Source organism: Corvus cornix, chromosome 3, assembly GCF_000738735.6.
Source record: "Corvus cornix cornix isolate S_Up_H32 chromosome 3, ASM73873v5, whole genome shotgun sequence".
NCBI lineage: Eukaryota > Metazoa > Chordata > Aves > Passeriformes > Corvidae > Corvus > Corvus cornix.
In genome coordinates this window covers 93,188,971-93,210,598 of record NC_047056.1, presented here as the reverse complement: position 1 = coordinate 93,210,598, position 21,628 = coordinate 93,188,971, and the positions used below count along the sequence as shown (strand labels likewise).

Sequence of the window (21,628 nt, the reverse complement as noted above, 5' to 3'; positions counted from 1 at the left end):
TATGAACTCACATTTCTGATCATTTTGTAAGTAAGAGTAGATCTAAAACATCAAGCCAGGGTTAACAATGTGGATCTTCAAAAGGTTTCCTGTACTTATTCCAACCATTTCTGAAGTAATCAAATTCTACTGTTATCAGTCCACATCAATATTTCACCAGTACTATTTTAAGTATGGACAGAATACTTGATGGTGCTTGAGCATGTATCCATTTCTAATCCATGTAAGTAAAGACACAATAATGATGCCCTTTTTTTCCATATGCAAAATTTAGATGTTTCCTTGTTGAAAAAGGTAGGGATAAAAGAGTCTGCAATATGATGGGCAATACAAGCAGAGGTCACACCACTAAATCTAAGCAGTTTAAAATTAGGTACCTGTGTTAACCTTTTGATATCAGTGAAGAAGGACAATACTTTAAGAGTAAAGTTCCTATTCTAACAGAAAATCTTAGAATTAATACACTTGGAAGTGTACGGCTGTTTATCTCTAGTATCACAATGAAAGTCTAAACAGCTGATTGAGATCAGATGGCTGTTTTTTAGATTAAATAAATTGGATTATACATTATTCCAACTCAATAGGAAACCACTAGTATAGGGTTAGTTTTTCACTTTTTTTTCCATCAGATCACTGCTATAAGCTTAGCCAAAAATCAGATGTTCACCTATATGTATTTTAGTCATAACAGCTCAGAAGTAGTGACCTGGATCACGGCAACAAGGCACTAAACAAACACTTCTTGGCAATTATATGAACAGCAATTATATAACAGCTCTACCAGCAGATTCTGATCCTTTCACCATAAAGTGGAACTGAATAAAAATATATAAAGAATTGCACACAACTCTTAAAATACAATTATATTTATTGTTGTGTAACCAAGTTTCTTACAGGCTGACTTCCAGATAGACTCTGCATTGAAATAGACTGTCCTGAGTCTACAGATGAATAATGCTAGATTTAGCTTAATGCATGCAGAAAAGCCCTAAAAGAACATATAAGCTACATATATACTAGGGGAAGTGTGTGGGCTTGTTTTCTTGCCTTGAGTGCAAATGTACAATGTTTTGTATATCTACCTCCTCAACTTTTATCTTCTGAATTCATCTCCAAAAGAAATGCCATGATGCAAACTGCCTGTCTCTGACTTGTGATAATTACCGAACTGTTATATTTCAGCTTGGCCAAAACCATGTCAGCACTCCATTCCAACAAATAAACAGTGCTGAGGATGAAATTTCAGTTCCCATATCTTTGCCTCAGCTATAGCAACATCAGTATAGCCACATAATATGTCCTTTCATAATTTATTTAGTTTACTGCTACTTTGAAATAGAAAACTGTTAATGGCTCAACAGCAGTCTTTAAATGAAAGTCTGAATCTATTTTGGAGCCAAGTTTTAATGACAGATAGTCCTTCTGAAGGGACCATGTCATAAAAATGTTATCAAATCTCTCATTTTCTTACTGGCATGCTACCTACAAAGGATACTGAAAGGGAAAGATGAAATAGAGAAAATAAAGTTTAAACACCAAAAGTTAAAGGGTTTATACCATAACGTATTTTCAAAATAATATTAATTTTGAAAGAAAAAAAATGTAAGTAGTTCATATATGAACAATCAGCTGGCTTTTAAGCAACCCTCAAACTGTTAAAGAAGCAATGAGTGCTCAGGGTGGATAGAGAATAGGCTTTGTTGTGCTCAAGTCTTGAATCTTTTCTAATTAGCAGAATACTAGTATAACAAAATATTTTTGCTATGGATATGGAATACTCCTGATGCAGGTTGTTTCAAGTCATGTAATACAAGTAAAGAGAATGAATTAGTTAAATACTTGACCTATACCTGCCATACATGACTGAAAAGGTATGCATATTCCTGGTTACCTAGAGAGACGTTTCATGTGCAGGTGTTCCCACAGGCAGCCTAAGGGGTAAGATGCTTAGTCTGAATCCTGGCAGAATTTTAGTACAATGGTAAGAAATATAGAGACCGAAGAAATATCCTACATATGTTGAGAGAACACTCAATTGGCAGTTCTCAGATGGGCAACTTTATCCTTGTAAGGAGAAGTTGTGATGCTTTGCTTTCTCTGATATGGATTTTATACTGTCTTGAGTGGGACCTATTACCAACCAAATAATTCTGAACTCAGGTGTTCTCAATGTATTTTACCAGTGGTGGATTATATATAAACAAATTAGAGAAACTAGTGAGGAAAGAAAAAAAGCTTTTAGTCTTAGATTTACAGTGTGCTGAAACATTTACAAAGAGCAGCTCAATCATATGTCTACCATGGGAAACTAAACCAGTATGTGAACATCCCCAATCAGTGAACTAATTTCTAATACCTTTCCCTGAAAGATTTTTAAGAGCAGATTTAGCATGAAAAAAATTTGCGTTAGAAACAATTCTACAATTCCTGAGCAGAGGACAAAATCCCACAATGTATTTCTACATTAAAATTTCACCTAGATAAATCAATCTCCCAAAAGGAAAAACACAGTACTCTACAGGATAGCACTATAACAATTTTCTAGAGAAAACATTTTATCCATGTTATTTCAATGTCCATTTTGATGGCCTTTACTGCTCAATGGTATGTTGATCTAAGACAAGATTTGCCAGCCCAGATTCTCTGGGGCCCAGAAATGTCACACATCTGTAGCTTTATAATTTGGGAGCACTTGCATAGGCTCTACTTAAATCATCTCTATGTACACGATACAGACTGTTCATTAGAATACGTTTTTGGCAGGTCTCTTGGCATTTTATTGCAATTAGTCCACAGTGCATTATTCAAAGAAAAAAAGAAAGAAAGAAATACCTGTAATGTATATCCTGGCTCACACTGAAATGACAAAACATCATTCACCATATATCTATCTCCTGATTTCATCCCATTGCTAGGAATTACTGGTTCTGGACAGGCAGCAAGGCCTACAGCTGGAAAAAGTAAAGACAAAGATTGAAAAAACATAGGTATGCAGGTCTTCATTGATATTCTTCATTGATATTGATAGTGCCTTAATGAACTCTTTCCATAGAATTATGGGTTTTTAAGAAAACATTAATTAAAAATTCCTTTCAACAATAAACTGAAATTTTGTTTAAAACACAGAAGTTTTCAGAATTGTTCTACAGAATACAAGTGATATGACTGAACCACAAAGACTATACACTGTGACTATACCAGTTACTAGGTCACATTGCTATGACACACTATACAGTTTTATAGTCTCCAAAACAGCATTCTGATGTTAGTTTGTTAAAAAGCCTGGGTTTTATTGTTTGCTTGTTTCTCTTTGTTAGGGCTTTTTAATAATTTCTTATCCTTGTGAAGGAAGTGGAGGGAGAAAGAGGGAATACACTTTATGCATAGTCTCTCTTTTCAACAATAAATGAGCAGAATATTTTGGTGGTTCCTTTTTCTTAGGCCACTCCACAGACTATAAAGAAGTTTAGACATTGAAATTTAGTACTCTTAGCCCAAAACTAAATCTTTGCATAGGTGTGACTGGATAGTTTGTTCTTAATTATTTTTAAGCCAGGTGTGAGAAAACAAAAGATTGGTTTCACAAAGATTCTCCATTATTAGTAATTTCTCAAATTTTTTCACCTAAATTTGACAAGCTAAAGTACAAACTTCTGCTTTTTGTCAAGTGCATATCACTTTTTTTTCCCTTTTTTGACCACCTAAGGAGTTTGTTAGTCTGCACTACTGAAAATTAAATATCAACTTTGCAAACTAAGTGAAAATACTCCAAATGAACAAGACAGTTGAGAAACTGGAGATTAGATTAAGTAATTCTGTGTTTTTAAGATTTTCTTTGCAAACAGAAGAACCAGAAGAATTTGTTTGCAAGTTCAGGGTCTGAGAACAGAATCTTATTCCCCTTATAATGTTAAAAACTTTTTTTGAACTCAAAAATCAATCTAAAATATAATCTTAATTTTGAATTTACTTATTTATTAGAGAAAATTACTACTGAAACATAAATATGTAGCTGTTATAGTTTATTAAATATGTCATTTAGAAGCCAAAAAAGAATGGAAATTATTTTCACAATGTGTGAGAAGAGATTTTGAGAATTTATTAGCAAAAAATTCCCCAAAAATCAGAGGAACATGATACTTCTCTGAATTTGATCCTGTGCATCCTTCAACTCAGTTGTCTGAAAAAAAATAACTATTATTCTCATTGTCTTCCTATGAAATCTAACCTGTGTGGTGACAGTAAGTGCAACTGAACTGTGTTTATTATAGAAATTACATGATATTTGGCTTTATTTTGATATGTGACATTTTAGAGTCTGTTGTTCCAGATACTTAATCATGAAACAATATCTGATATTATTGGCTGAGACCCTACCCCTTCTAGGGAAATACAATTTTCTTACAGATAATGTTGATCACACATTTTGATACAGACAAGGTTTTAATTTTATGGCCTAAATCTTTATGTATCTAATTTTCATCACTCAAATAGAAATGCCTTACAGATATTAAATGCACAAATAAAAATGTTGTGTTTCATACTTCACACAATTCCAGTCTTTTGCAGCTCAAGTTTTAGTTGAAGTAAATATATTATTCCTAAAAAAGCACATGGAAGTCTGAAATAGCTTTTACACTTTCACAGGAAATTGTGATTGCTGTGCCATATTTTCTTTCCTGGAAATAAGTTCTATAGTCTTGTATGTTCCTTGTTTGTCCTGTGCCCTTGAGTTTTACTACATTTGACTTTTATCAGGAATGAAGATAATGAACTCCATTCTAATTCTGAGTGAAAACTGTCAAGGTATGAAGTATAGTCTTCATAACAAATGATGAAAGAGGTATCAAACTAAAAAAAAATCAAATTAGCAAATAAAGAATTATTTAATAGTTGCAAACAATGGGGCCTCCCTAAAGTAGTTCTTTTGTGTACTGGAATTTATAATTTTGGAAAATATCTGAATGTGCTTTAAAGATTTTCAGGAATTTCTCTCACAGAATTTACAAATTTTTATATTCTACCAATATAATCAACTTGCAAATGATGCTATGGTGACTTTACATGGCCACTAGGAATTTCATGTGTGGTCACTATGTGGAACTGTAATGTTCCAAATAATCATCAAGATATTGTCATTAACTTCAATGGTTTTGGTTTTGCTGCAAGTTGACTAGTATCATTCCTTTGGTCAACCAGTCCGTATGCCACAATACCATAAATGTATCCATGTCTGGAAAATTCCTTTGAGTACAGGTACTAAATAGCTGTGATATGCATCCACACAAACTGCTTGCTTCAGCATTAAGTGAAGCATAATGCCTCATCTCAGTAATTCAAAGAACCACATATAAACTGCTGATCACTAATTTGCGAATCCAGTGTTCAGATGCAACTTAAGCAAATCAAAGCTTATTTCTGCAATTTCTCACCTTTCTCACTCTTGAATAGGATATGAAATTTAAAAAGATATGCTCCAAGATCACTGTTATTAAATAAATAAGCACCTAACAAAGACATAGTAAGTAAATTGCTTATAGATATCAATGGACTTGCTGAATTCTGTGAATATAAATTTGAGGTTCACTTCTTGTCATCAGGAATTTGCATTTTGGAACTCAGAATTCCTGTATGCTGAAAGTATCAGGGCCACAGGCTTAGATCTGTATGAATAAAGTTACTTTTACGTATTTTTCTGAGTTACAGAAGCAGTTATAATAGTGGCTGCATAGCAACACTAATAAATGTGCCTGTAATATAGCTCTTTCCATTGCTGGTCGAATAGCATACAGAATTTAAAAAGACTATGATCAGTCAAAAACCTTTAAATGAACTTTTAATATAACTGTTAGATATCGTGGTATGCTATGTATTTATCTTCAACAGAATCTAATAACTAGGTAAAAAACTTTTTTCTGCTAGATGCTTACAGTTTTCAGAACACTTTGTATACACTGCTTCTTTGGTCTGATGATGCAACTTATAGAATATTCTATCAGAATGTCATAAAACAGTATGCAAAACCCACTCCTAATTGACTTTCTTTGATATACCTGATATTAAGAAGCAATATTACCTTCCCAAAAGCAAAGAGAAAGTTGAGAGCAGAATCAAACATTATTCTGAATCCTCAAATCTCTGTTATTCTATTAATTCCATAATATTAGCCCAGTTAAGTTAGAAAATTGGTTTAGTCAGAACAGGTTCAAAAATCAAAAGAATGCTCAAGAGAAACCAAACAAATTCTGGTATCTGGGGACAAACTAGGAAACTTAAATATTCAGAGACTCTGAAATACGTTATTAAACTAGATTGTATGTGAACAGTCAGTAATAAAGGGAAAACATGGTAAATGTTAAGTCCAAGCAATACAAAAAGGAACAAGGATTTCTTAAGTGCATACTTTTCAGAGCTTAGCTTCTGCTATGCAGTACAGAAGAAAACACATCAATTTCAAGGGTGATAACCCTCTCCCTGACCTTCTTCCACTCACTGTTTGCTAAACACTTTCTTGGCCCTGCTGTGGCATAAGACAAATATGCCTTACTTACATAATTATATCCATGTCTACATTTATCTCAAATTCTGTCCAAACATAACTGCCATTGCTGGCAGAAAGAAAATCCTTGTTGGCACATTCTGACAATGTGAATGCCCATTAGAGTCCATTTCAGAAAGCTCAGAACTGGACAACCCAAGAATTTCTTGACAGCTGGACCAAAAGCTATCAGGCCTTCTTTTGTGAATTCCTCCCACCCTTATGCAGCTAACGGAAATGTATTATACTTTATTATATTACAAGCATCAAGCTGTTCTTTCCATTTTGGTGATGGTGTATATCAAAATCCAAGCTGTCCCTTTCAAAACTTCATGCTTCAGACACCAGCCTAGAAAATCTTTATCTCAATGAGTTACTGCAGAGAGGTCAGATTCTTGTCAACAGCTAGTAAGTTGCATAGATACACTGACAGGATCAGGACCTGCTAAATTAAAAATGGCATGTTTATGATTCACACCTGCTTTAACATAGGGAAAAAGAAAAGACTACTGCACTGAAGAGCCACATTGAAAATCAAATTGCATGAAAGATCTTAATCTGGACCTATAAATACAATATGTTACTTGGAAGAATATATTTTCCTCTCTGCTAGTCTGATTCTTATCTTTGAATTTATTAGAGATCTTCATGATAGAGAAGTACTGCAAAAGACAGTCAATTGTTCTCTAGCCCCTTTAGCAGTGAATCCTTTTCAGCTGCCAAGAACCTTTAACACTTGAAAAGATATGATAGAGTGGCTTTAGAAAAGGAGATGGCGATTAAAAGTAAGCTTATGTTCTCATACATATTCCATCATCTTGGTACAGCAGTAAGGTAAAAGCTTACAAAACGAATGATGCTGACCTGTGCCACACATGCTAATTCAAGGTAATAGAGCTAGATGACACTATTAAAATATTGATTGCATAAAACAAGATTTTTACTAAAAATTAATTCTAATCCCTAAATTTAGAGAGATAGATAGAGAGCTAGATACATACATACATTCATACATAGACAGATACTTATGGACATTTTTAGCCTAAACCTATATATCAATATTCAGCATATATTCAGCTTTTACTAAAACAAACCTGACTTCAGCTGAGAAATTCAAGCAGCATGCTGAGCAAACACTCATTTCCAGACTTTTTATTTTTTCATTCATTTGTATATTAAGGAAAATATCTAAACTACCACTGAATTAATAAATGAGATTTCAAGACCAAGCTTATAAATCACTGGCCACAAATGCAGTTGAATTAAACAGTCACATTTCTAAAACACACCATTTGGATAGTTGATTCCTTTGTTCATTATATTAAAAGGAATACAATCAAATAACAGGAATATTTATTCTTCCTACCATTGTACATATTAGGAATGAAACAAAGCACTCTTTGATTGGACTTGCTGGTGGTTGTGAAAATAATTACATTTGGTATTTATTCTATGACATGCATATAAAGGATTAGTTAAATTATTAATTCTCATCTTTTCTACAGTTACCTCTTGCATATTTTACTGTTTTGTTAAGCATAGGTTGCTGCAACCAGTTTAAAAACCTACAGTCCTGAAATAACAAGAAACACCACGCAGTAGCCCTTAACAATACTTACAATTAATTATGTTGTGACCAGAATGAAATTTTTCTAAGGCACTGACCAATTATTTCTTTTAAACTGAGTTTGTGTATCTGACTTGAAAAACAAAACAAAACCAAAAAGCAAACAAACAAAAGAGCAAAACAAGCAAATAACAAATAAACAAAGGGAAAAAATTCTGAGTAATCAATCTGACCATAGCATACAAATTCCGTAGACCACTCAGCTTGGGTAACTGAACTCTTACATTCTTGATGTCTAATACAAAAACATCCTAAAATAAATGACAAAATTATATTATTCGCTTTAAGACTTGTGTGTTTTTGAAGGCTGTGAAAGAAACCTATGCACTGCCTAGATTAGACATAGACTTAGGTTTGCAGGAGCAGACTGTCCAGATCCTTCCCATGAAAATAAAGACATACATAGAAAGAACTTGCAAATGGACAGGGCAAAAGAAAGACATATTGTTAAAAGGAAGAAAATGTTTCAAGAAATAAAAAAAATCTTATTATTTTCATTATCTGGAAATATTTATGATTAGAATAAGGTGTCATCAGTGGCTGAAGATTTTATAAGGTATTTATGAATTTCTGTAAACTTACTTCAAAACAAGACACTGTGGAATACAACATATGTGATCAAGTGATAGCAAACTAAATATATCTTACTGAAGTAAAGTTGTTTTCCCTAACATAGTGATCTAAACCCAGGCATGCTTATAGCATTTATACTGGTGAAAATATCTTTGTAAGTAGAAAGACTTATCCATTTATTCTAAAATATGATATGCAATTTGTAGAGACATAATTTTTATTGTGAGTAAATAATTTAGTAGTGACTTAAAGACACTCTCCTCTGTTGCTCCCTGGAATTTCTTCTGGGATGAAGGGAATGTTCCAAAATAATTCTCACTTCCTAATGCTGTAATGAAGACTTTTTATATAAGGGTTCTGCAGAATACTGGAATGGTTAGTTTAGAGCAGTTTCACCTACTACTCTAATTTGTAATGTATGTAAAAGGTAAGGCTAGATGAAACACTATTAGGTCCACTTTGTGTCTTCTACCCCTGCTGTAGTCTGCTGATGTAGGAGCTGAATTTCAAATTTGGACTTGATGTGGTCAACAGCTCCTTATTGTGAAAGGATATTCTTCTGTTAATATCTATAGTTGGAAAACTAATTGTCTTCACTCTAATTCCTAACTGTCTTCTCACTAAAGAAGTAATTATATCGTAGACTCATAGAATATGCTGAGTTGGAAGGGACACAAGAGGATCATCAAATGCAACTCTTGGCCCTGCACAGGACACCCCAAGAGTCCCATCACATGCCTGAGAGAATCCTCCAAACACTTTTTGAACTCCGTCAGGCTTGGTGCCGTGACCACTTTCTTGGGGAACCTGTTCAGTGCCCAAACACCCTCTGGGTGAAAAACCTTTTCCTAATATCCAATCTAAATCTCCCCTCACACAACTTCAGGCCATTTCCTTGGATTATGTCACTGGTCACCTGAGAGATCAGAGCCTGTCCCTCCTCTTCCCCTCATGAGGAAGCTGTAACTGCAATGAGGTCTCTCCTCAGTCTCCTCTTCTCCAGGCTGAACAGACCAAGGGACCTCAGCTGCTCCTCATATGGCTTCCCCTCAAGGCCTTTCACCATCCTCATGGCCTTCCTTTGGAAACTTTTTAATGGCTTAATGTCGTTTTTAGGAGTTGATTGTCCTGCTCTGCTCTGCACTGGTATGGCCTCACCTTGAGTACTGTGTGCAGTTTTGGGCACCACAATATATAAACTAAAGTGGTCACTTTATATTTAAGAAATTAACTGTTTCAGGGCTAACACTCACTTACTGGGTGTTTGCTTAGGAAAGGTTTTAGTGTTCTTTGTTCTAACAATTTATCATTCTTGTTTCTCCAGGAACAATGAGTACACAGCAACTTTCTCTATGCTTCCTACTCAAGTAATACTTTCATAGAATCATAGAATGTTTCAGTTTGGAAGGGATCTTAAAGATCAATCATCTAGTTCCAACCCCATTGCCATGGGCAGGGACACTTCACTAGACCAGGTTGCTCAGAGTCCCATCCAATTCATCCCCCAAAGATTTAAAACAAAGCTCATTTACTTAAGTAATTCTCTTGAAATGTTTTAAATGTTTTAGGACCAAACAATAAATCTGGTTCCCAATTACAAGAAAGGAAAAAAAAAGATCCAATACAAGGTGAAATATGAAAAGAGGATTTGAAAAATTTTTGCCTTATGAAAATTAGTACAGCTTTCACAATTTCAAAGGCAGATAGCTTTTGCTTTTCCTGAATACTTATATCTAAAACGTTATTAAAAGTTCCAGTGTCCTCTGATGAGTAGGTATAATTTCAGTTAATGCTAACTGGGAATGATATACATGTAGCAGGAGAAAAGAACTCTATGGCTGTATACATGTAGGTAGCCATGAATTTTATTATTTTGGGGTTTTGTTTTGTAAAATAAGAATATGCCACAATCTCTCTGGGTTTCCTAGAAATCTGATGAAAAATCAGAACAACTGTGGATTTTTATTGTTAGTTTTGACTGGCAGCAATTGATTACTCAAAAAAATCCCTTCATAAACAAATACATTCCCATTCCATAAAAGAGCAGGAAATATACAAAAGGACATTTTGATTTATAGAAGCATTACTCAAATACTAAAATTAGCACAACTATAAATTACTTCCAATAAAGCCATTATTAAATTTTAATCAGGGCCACAGAAAACCTAACAAATTTCTATAAAAAATAGTAGGAAAAAAATTACCTACTTGGAAATGAAATAAAAAGTGTGCCCATCAATTTTAGTTCTCTGAGGACTTGCTAGTTTTTAAAATTTTTTTGAACAAGAACTGAAAACCATTAAATATCATGATCAGTTGGGTACATCCCATATACATCCAAACAGGATCCAAGTCCTGCTTTCCCCTTTGATGCACACATTAATCCTGAGTCTTTGGGCTCACAACAGTGGTATGTTCTTTATACATTTGATCTTAGTGTTCTACTACTTTTTACAAAATGTTTGAATACAAACTGACCCAGAATGATTGACCATTTTTCCTGGTAATTAGAATGCTGATACAAATCCTGTTAGAGCTGCTTAGTTCATCTTATTAAATAAAGTAGCCTTAAAAGCATATATTGAAGATCCCCACTACGAATATTCAGACATTCAAATTTCAGTGAGAAGACGAAAGAATTGAACGGAACCCTCTGATATTACACCTGAAAGTTACATCTGCAAAGCATTTTATCTAGAAATAATCAAGGGAAAAACAAGCAATGCAGGTGCACAGGGCCTGGAGTTGGATTCAATGATCCTGATGGGTCCCTTACAACTCAGCATATTCTATGATTCCGTGACTATTAATCTAGTTCTCCTTTCTTTTCTTTTGCATTTATCAAAAGTTTCTGATGTGCTAACATAGCATTGCATGTTGAATATCTTTGTGGTTTTTTATGAAGACAACCCCTTAGCAAAATGACATTTTATTCCAAATTTTAGATTGACTTCTGAACAAAAGGTATTTATTTTTCAGATGCTGCTTCAGACATTAGGTGACCAAATGATCAGAGACTTCGGAATTCATAATCAAATACTAGTAATATCTGCACAGAAAAGTATTTCTTTCTCTGTTTTTTTCTTGATCTGAAAAGGTGACTGCTCAATATAAACCTTTAAATTCTTGCTGTGGGAACTTGCTCAGTTTCTGTATTCGATCACACAGAGAGATATACTGTACTCCTACTACTACCCCTGCAGAGACCATATAGCCACATAAGAAACAAATTTTTTCTTTCCTGCCAGACTAACAGAATAGCTAACTGAGCTCTGAATGCTCAACATTGCTACCTTGACCTGTCCTGAGGTGCACTTCTAACACTGGCCTTGAAATATTAGCACCACTGAAGTTCAATAGACACTTTAACAGAGCACAGTTTTGAAACTGGATATTAGGAGACAAGCAAAAGTATAAATCTAAGTGATTTTACTTGTTAACAGAACAGGGTTTTTTTCAGGAGTCACAGGGATAATAAAACTGATACAGTAAAAGACAAAAAATTTAAAATGTTCATTGTGTGACTTTCTAGAATAAATGTGTACTTCTTCACTCTTCATATGGAATTATACCTTCACTATAGGTAAAAGAGAAAGGCTGGAGGAGGAAAACAAGTTGGCCAACTGTGGAGGAGGAGTCCCCAGATGAAAAAAGAAAGAGAACTTTGTCAAAATAGTAGATTCTAAAAAAAAATCCTGCAGAAGTAATGTTCATATTTTCATTCTACATCGCCATTAGAATGATTGTATTAAAATAACCCCTAAAACATACTTGCATATAAATACTTGAACTGTACAGGGAATTAAAGGAAAACACAGGACTGTCTTGTGCCTATAGTCAGATTAATATTATGAGCTGATAATCTAGTCTTTCAAAATTCTGTGCAGCTTTATATTTTCTTTATAATTTTTTATCTCAATCTGAAATAGGACTTATTAAAAATCATCCATGTTTATTTGCTTATGTGTACTTCTTTAAAATATTAAAAACAACATTACCATTTTTAGACTTTAATTATGAACTCCATGAAATAGAAAAGCTAACTCCATTGTCAAGAAAATTCTTGAATGGCCTTTGAAAAAAGAGAGCATGCTCATATTCAAAAGTTATAAGGATTTACTTTGTGACCTTCATCAAAGCACTCATCAGACTGTCAACTCATCATATTACTTTTAAAATACTAGATTATTCTTAGCAATATCTATTTCCAGTTAAAATCATGTGCAATGCAAGCACATGTACCAAATTTACTATTCTATTGTATTTTAAGTTTTGGAGAGATGTAATAATACAAATACATTTGAATTAAATATGATTATGTGAGGTAATCCACTATGTTTATAATCCACACCTCTGTATTTTATAATGAAGTTTCTCATAAAACATATAAAAAGTTGATATACAGCAGATTTTGCCATGAAAATTCTTAGATTACCACCAGTGATTTACCAAGATGACTGCTGTGTTTTCTTGTAGCTCTGGGATTAAAATGTTGGATTTTGCAATTACAGAAATTAGTTGAGAGAAAATAATTTGAAGGAAACAACTGCAAGGCATAAATACATGCACATATAAACAGGAAAAAAATATGTTATCTTCTCTGGTTTTATCTATTTCCAAGCAGGGAAATTAACTCTTACTTTTTTTTTTTGTCAACTAAATTTCAGAACTAAGCTGAAATAAATTAAGAAATTCCACACCAATATTAAACCCCACATTTTAAAAATGCTATCATGAATTGCCAGGTTGATTTGTTAGATGTTGCTAATTTGTGAAAGCTGCTTTCCAGCAATTTCAAATGTCACTTCATTTAAAATTTCAGTTTAATAGATACCACTTGTACAGGGCTTGGTAGTCAGGAAAGAAAAAAAAAAACAGCAATCAAGCAAAAAGAATAATGTAAAATATCTGTTTCCCTTTCTATGTACATACTTTTTCTGGGTAAGTTTCAAAAAACAAGGAATCTTACTTTTGTATTCCAGGTGAAAACCAGCTGCTGCCACACTAATGTCAGAGTGAAAATGAAGGTAAAGTTGATTGGAGGTGCTATTTAGCAATGCTGGCACAGTTGTACCTGGAAAAATAAAAGTTATGGAATAAACTATAGCATGCTGATCAGAGTTTTATATTGAAAAAACATAATCAGGACTGAATCAGACAGGCTTATTTTCCTCTCATTACATACATGGGAATCTCAAACATTCTGCTGTGCTCTCCCTTGATTTCTCCTAAGTTGCAAGAAAGTTTGATTACTAGTCATAACAATAAGAGGCTATGCAAGTACAATCAAACAAGATCCCGTCATATTTAGAGGAAACCTTATTGACTTGGACAGAAAAAAAAGAGATGTAAACAGAAAAGAAAAAAAAATCACATAAATAAAGGATTTGATTACGAGAATAAGCTCAACTGCCATTTGCCTGTTTCCCCACATTTCTGTAAAACCAGCAGTACAGAACAAAGCAGTCCAGATTTTTTCTGTGTACTCCACATCTTCTTTCCAAAATAATATTTCAACCACTTATGCTAATTCAGAGGATATGACAGAAAATGAAGAAGCAGGTACAATACATTTTTTAAAAAAAGACATTAGCTTTTCCTAATTCAAATATTTATAATAAAACTGTGTGTGCTACACAACAAGCTTATCACTAACCCTGGATACATTCTTTGCCACTGGAATTACTAAGTCTGACAAACACTGATTTTATTACCACATGATACCATGTAACTCATATTCTACTGTCTAAAGCTGGAAGATCTACTGAGGCTAAAAAATTACATCATTTTCTATGATTACCCTCAAAGACAGTATCAAGTAGCTAATGAACTTCAATGGTGGATGCATGAGAAATATTCTCATTTCCTGTGGGGCATTTTCTGTTTCTATAGTAACTGTGAGCAGCCTAGCTATGAGCCTGAAACTTGGGCTTAAAAAGAAATGCTGAAAAGAATTATCTTCCTAAGTCTACAATCTAAACTAGGAACTGGTAAATGCTTTTAATCTAAAACTGAATTAAATAAAATCTTAATATGAACAGAGGAGCTGAAAGATGACAAGCTGGCCCTTATGGAAGGTGTTTACTGTCTGACATGGAAACTCTAAGTATTGAAATTCAGACAGTACAGAGCACTCACACACATACTGTGTGATGTACTGGTGTACAGAAAACAGTGAAGCATCTTCCAGGAAGAAGGACTTTTCATAGTATCTGTTAAGGAAATCTCCCAGTCTGACCATCCAGACAGGGTGGTCACACTCCCACCACCAGAGACTTTCCCTGCAGGGACCTAAGCCCCTTCACAGCTGTCAGAGACTGAAATATTATGATTTATGACTTAAACATTTTCTTAAAGGACTTCTAAAACTGTATTACAAAAGCTGCAGAGAAAACTACTGCACCCTGAATGGGGCCCTGACTGAGGCCTTACACTGCTTGCTGATGAAGATAAGATAAAGTAACAACTCAGGGCTGGGGACAGTCACAAAGCACAGGTTTAACACCTCCAAGATGAGGACCACAGCCCCAGGGCTATCAGCTGCCAGGCTCACACAGACCCTCCACCAAAGGGGAGGGGGAGGAGAGGCTTTGGGTGTGTGTTGGAAATGCCTCTGGTCAGAGGCACAGTGACTGCCCATCCTCCACTGTGCAGAGCCCAGCTGAGGGGTCCTCACTGTGGGGGAAGCTTATCCACAGCAGAAGGGGTGACATGGCCCATCACAGGGGCCCCGCTCAAAGGGGTCCCCAGACCCTGCACCAGAGCACCAGAGATGGTGCAACAGACCCTCAGTGTTGCAAGGGACAGTGTGTCAAGCCAGCCCCTGCAAGAGAGACACGTGGGCGTTCCCACCTGGCCCAAAGCGTATATTAATCCACGGGATTCTGTACTCTCTGGTGTTTGGTGGCGTGTGGTGGCATGGCCACAGTGGCGACAGGGGACCCTCACCACCAGCAGACCAGATGGAGGAGAGCAACGAGACATCGTTGGGACCCTCGGATGGGTGATATGCTTCCATCTAACCCCTGTCACCTATCCCTGTCCTCCCCCACCCCCCATACACACTTCTTTTTTCCATTTCTTTCTCTCTTTCTTTTCTCTTCCCTTCTCTTTGCCTCTTTTGCTATTAAATAAAATACATCCATTTTTTGGCATCAACATCTAACCTCATTTGGTTTTAATCTCGTTTCTGGGAATATTTTGAACCTTCTAAGTTCTTTCCAGTTTATGCACAGAGACTTCTTTGCTTTTCTGAGTTTAAACCGGATCGTAACAACAACGGCCGGCTCCAGTGATCCAGTGGGTCCCTGTCTCACTCCCTGCACACTCCACTCGCACAGTCAGACCAGGTTTCCACACCTATTCCTGCAGCAGTCTTGGATATCTCGTTCCATAAAGCCATTTATTCACAGTGCAGTTACACCGAAACCACTCAAGCTGGTGCTTCCAAGGAGAATCCCAACTAAGAAATTGCTGGGCTTTTATACTACCTTCATAGTCTCACCACTCACAAAAGTCTCTTCCTCCCAAGTCCTCAGCTCCTCTTTGTGTCTCTGAGTGTCCTCTCACCAACCTGAGCCACAGGTCCCTGGGCCCTTTGTTGTGCAAGGTGTTGGCAGTTCAAGGCCTCTTGCCTCAGGCTGTACCAGCCAGAGCTCCATGAGCAGCTTGAACTGCAGCTGCTCACACAGCTACTGGCACCAACTGTTCTCCTCAACAGTATCCATACAGAATTCGAAATACATTTCAGGATGTTTAAGGTGTCCTGTAAGAATGAGGATGTTGGCTCATAATGACTATTATACTCTTTAATGAACAAAACTGACCTGGCAGTTATGTTCCTTTGTAGGATCTGGTAACATTTAACACCAGTCTTTTACTTCCTTAAAGGGTGTATTCAATAAGAGGAAAAGTTAGATCCTATTGTACTGTGGGAAATAAATGAGGCTGGTTTTTAATTCTCATGACTGCCATGTTCAATGACATCATTCAGGCTGGCTATTTGTCACAAATGGAACCCCCAGTGACTGACACTGGTCCCCACACTGCTTCAACATGTTCAGAAATTATTTGGGTAGTGTGATTGAAAGCACCCTTGCCAAGTTTGCTGGTGACACTAAACTGAGTGGAGGGGCCGACATGTCAAGAGCGACCTGGAGAGACTGAAAGAGTAGACTAGCAAAAACAGTATGAACTTTTACAGAGACAAGTGCAAAGCCCTGTGTGTGTGTTAAAATAAGCAAAAGAGCCTGCTACAGGCTAGGATTTGTGTGACTGGGGAGCAACCTTGCTGAAAGGACCTGGTACTGTTGCAGTGGACACGCTGAACATGAGTCAGCAGTGCACTGCTGCAGCAAAGAAGGCAAATAGGTTCCTGAGCTGCATCCAGAGGGGCATTACTAGAAGAGATAGAGAAATGATCATGTCGCTCTTCTCAGCACCTGTCAGGCCATATGTGGAGTATTGTGCCCCATTCTGGTCCCCGCAATGCAAGAAAGACAAGGACACACTGGAGAGGGTCCAAAGGAGGAGCATGAAGACGATCAAAGGGTGGAGAATCTACCCTGTGAGAAAAGACTGAAGAAGTTAGGTCTCTTCTTTCTGTAGAAGAGAAGGCTCACAGGGGACCTCATCACAGTATTCCAGTATTTAAAGGGCTCCTCACTTCAATGGGAGCCGCAAGGAGAAGACAAGGGGCAAGAGGTCCAAGATGCACTGGGGAATGTTTCATCTTAACATTAGAAAGAGTATTTTTACAGTGGGAACAACCATGCCCTGCGGCAACCACCCAAGGGACATGGTAGAGTCACCATCACTAGAAGTTTTGCAGATGCAGCTGGACAGTGCTGGACAATATCATCTAGGTTCCCCTTCTTACAAAAGGTTGAACTACTGATCTTGTGAGGTCCTTTCCAGCCTGGATTGTTCTATGATTTTGTGATTCTATGATCTAACTGGAATTCTATTGTTCACTTGCTAACCTCTGCCTTTCCTGGGATTAGGTATATGAAGCATGGAAGATATGTTTCAGGTGGTAACCAGACGTAGTGTCCTAATTGTTTGGGACTTCCTTTACTGTCAATAGACAGAAATGGTACTCAGAGGGCAGGAGCAGGTATCATTGATGATAGCTTAAGTGTAGATATCTCCATGGTAAATGTCTAATGCTCATGTAGACAGATACCATGTTAGTCTACTGGAGTCTTACAGACTCCTTAAACTTTTGATTAAGAATCTGTAGTCTGGAAAATTGGCAATTCTCCTAGAAGGCAGTAAATGCATGCATGCCTCCCCTAAAGCCTTAAAAAGGAATGAGGACTGACAGGTTTTCTACTTAAATGTTCCATTACAGTATTGTTACAGAAGATTGTGTCCCTTTCAACTATCAGCAATGGCAACAAAGAGTAAGGTATCTCATTCTAGAGGGGAACACTACAGTGAATGTGTGATAGTCTTTGTGCCTATCTAAGAAATTTCCAGACCAAGAATGGAGATCAATGGTCATTTTTAGCATTTCTTGGATTAGCACAAACATAGAGCATGGATCACATTCTTACCTAATTTCTTTCTAAATTTATCTCCCATCATAAGAGTAGATTCTCTAGATGTCAACCTCAATGACTACTGTATTTTTATTCTCTCTCTATAAACACATATATATGCGTGTATGTGTTCAAAGGAATGATCTGCTTTACACATCATGCAGCTAATGCTATATAAAGAGGGCTGCACTGAGCACACAATGAGCTCAAACAGGTAATCTCAGTCATCCAGGAATTTTGGAAGTAGTTACAGAATCGCCAAAAAGAAACAGACTCGCCAAAACCAAACAGACTCAGTGAATTCACCTTTCCAAGTCAACTCTGTGACATAGTTAGCACAGTTTAGTCAGTTCTTAGTAATTGTAGACTTTTACCTCTTGAATGTATATTTAGAAGACAGAGGAATCCACAGAGAGTGAATCAGAAGACAATGGTTTCATACATAATTTAGTAAAAGAGAAATTTTACCACTTATGAAATCATGCCTGGAATTCAGTTTCAATGTCACATTATTGGTTCCATTTTGAGAACAGAAAATTTCATGTCCTTTTTACATATTCTTTCCCATGCAGAAAATAATTATTCATTTTAGGTCTGATGTTCATTATACACGAGACAAATCCACAATAAATCCACACTAGTTTATCTCCAATTAAATATTTCTAATATAAAATTTTTTTTTCAGTTTCCCTGGAAAGCAGGAAGGCTTTTAAGCTAAAGCAAAATGACACATTTATTTTTTGGAATAAGGAAATGTTTTGAGTCTTTAGTATTGTTGAATAGAATATTGTTAAATGCATCATTTCATCTGTTCTTTATCCAATGGATCCAATATATATGCCACATAATTCACTTCCAAAAGTTGATTAATTTTCATAGTTTAATTTTCCTTATTGCCAATTTAACATACAGCCTTGTTATTAGCATTTAATATAAAATGTTATAATCTCTTGGTCTGGCTGGGATAGAGTTAATCCCTGTAGCTGGCATGGTGCTGTGTTTTGGTTTTGTGACCAAAACCATATTGATAACACAGGGTTGTTTCAGGTATTGCTGAGCAGCACTTACACAGCATCATGGCCTTCTCACACTATCTCACTAGTGAGGAGGCTGGGGGTAGCCAAAAATCTGGGAGGGGACACGGCCAGGACAGCTGACCCTAACTGACCAAAGGGATATGCCACACCTTATGGCACTGTGTCCATCAATAAGTTTTTCAGTTCATTTTTTATTTCCTTACTAATCCAATATACATCTATACTTTTAAAGTCTGTGAAATCATCAGAGAGGCAAAAATCCACCTGCTTTAGCTACACCAGAATCAGATCAGTAATCATGAGTCTGGGTAATTATTCATGACTTCATCCCTTTCTCTTGGTTTGGTTTGCAGAACACACTTTTTCTATAAAAAATTGTCTCATATAAAAGGAGAAAAAGTGTATGTGCTTGATGTACATTTTAAAAAACTAATTATCTGTTTTTGTTATATCCCAGTTGTATTAATTTGGTTTGTTCTGTGAGGTCGGGTGAGTTTGGATGAATATTGAATGCTTCATCTTTTTCATGAGAAAGGGAGGCTAATAAGGATAAGTTAAGTCAAAGCTATAAAAGGAAGCTCCTTGAATGTCAGTACCAATTTATATCGCTGTATCTCCTCCATGGGAGGGGTAGGAAAGATAAAAGAAAGGATTTTTTGGAAAGTATTCTCAACTAAATTCCACTAATAAAAGTTAAACATTTTAGTGTCATATTTTCTTCTGAAAATCTCTTTGAATTTGAATATTGACATGTTTACACCACCTGAAGTCTCCTCCCAAAACCAAGAACATTTCATAATGGTATCAGAAATGATGGAATACATAGTCCTTGTCTATATGTGTGAGCAAATAAAGACATATTCTCTCACATACATATCTATATATAAAATTGTATCTTTAAATCATGGCATATCCTAACCTGAAAAGCTCCCAAGACGTGGTGCTGTCATATCTCCACCATCATATATTTCAAGGGAGTCCCAATTATGTTCAGTGGCAAAGCTGATGACCTGGATCTGTAAAACAGGACCACAGAACTTTTTAGGCCAACAAGCCATACACACTTTTAAATGTTCTAAAACCAACAAAATAAAAAGAGAACACGTACCAAAGAAAATAAAAATAATAGATCCAAACAAAAGATACCTCAGTGAAAAAAATCTAAATAAAACATGATTATTCATTCTTTAAATTGTGTTAACTCTTAGAAAATATGGCACTAAGTAAGTAAAAAGAATTTTGCACGTGTTGCATAATTTTAAATGATTACTCGAAGTGTAAGTGAGCAGATAATCAAGATAGCTGCAGAACTCTCAAGGGCCTCCGTAATATCCTAGCAGACAGAAAGAGTTGGTATTTGCATATCAGATTGATGGATCAGGACCTGCTTTCAATAAACTACACAATTAAAACAGAAAACTCCTTGTTAATCATTTCTCATTCGTACCCCCATGTGAAAATAAAGTAACATAAAATAAAGCTAACCAAAGAACAATAATGAGAAAACCAAAGCACTAATGTTTCAAGTACTCCGCCCCCCAATTATAGGGTTACTAATTTATGAAATTTCTAGAGAAATAAACAAACAAAGTACTTAATATTCCATGCTTGACAGAATACAGACTTGCCTGAATACCTGATCCCTCAGTCACTATGATTTTCCACACACAATTCAAGCTGTTACCATAAGGTTCAGGGTAACCTGGTGAAAGAATAGTACCTCTGCGCTCAGTAAAATTCCCACTGCATGGCACTGAAAGAAAGTATTATCACAAATTATTACACAACTTAAATCTCTTTAAAGAACAGAGAAGCAGTAATAATTTTACTAAGATCAAGATCATTATAAAATAATTTGGTTTTGTAGCATAAACACATAGACAAGAAGCAATCGTCTGAACTTAGAAAGCTTCTTATCTAAAATATGAGTGATACCAAGCATAAGATACAAACTGCCTGAATAAACAATTCAGAAATTAACTTCATTTTTCATGTGTGCATCCTAGAACAGCCCAGCAACACAGCCTAATCATGTCTTACCTCGGAGTAACAACAAACTACAAAGACATAACATTAAATACAATCATGACTGACAGAAATGATGTGAATTTACCCACAGCCTAAGACAGTTCCAATATTGAATCTAGCCGATAAAGCGGTGTAGTATGTTAAATATCTTTACTGTTACACACTTGCTTCTTTAAGGTTCAAGGAAACAGAACAAAATAAAACACAAAAAACAGAATACACAGAAAATAGAATACCTACATTTATTTTTAGAACACTCTAATTAATTCTAGAGTAAATTCCT

The 21,628-nt window shown here is 35.7% G+C and overlaps 1 protein-coding gene across 1 annotated transcript in view; it reads right to left on the bottom strand.

The window, feature by feature from the left end:
* The window catches only part of CSMD1 (CUB and Sushi multiple domains 1), a 1,117,781-nt gene that overhangs the window by 137,474 nt on the left and 958,679 nt on the right, over positions 1-21,628 (bottom strand). The window contains exons 35-38 of the mRNA XM_039568608.1: positions 20,946-21,070; positions 20,237-20,333; positions 13,708-13,812; positions 2,833-2,951 (exon numbers count right to left, since the gene is read on the bottom strand). Of these exons, the coding sequence (XP_039424542.1) occupies positions 2,833-2,951; positions 13,708-13,812; positions 20,237-20,333; positions 20,946-21,070 (446 nt within the window). The remainder of the gene's footprint in view (positions 1-2,832; positions 2,952-13,707; positions 13,813-20,236; positions 20,334-20,945; positions 21,071-21,628) is intronic.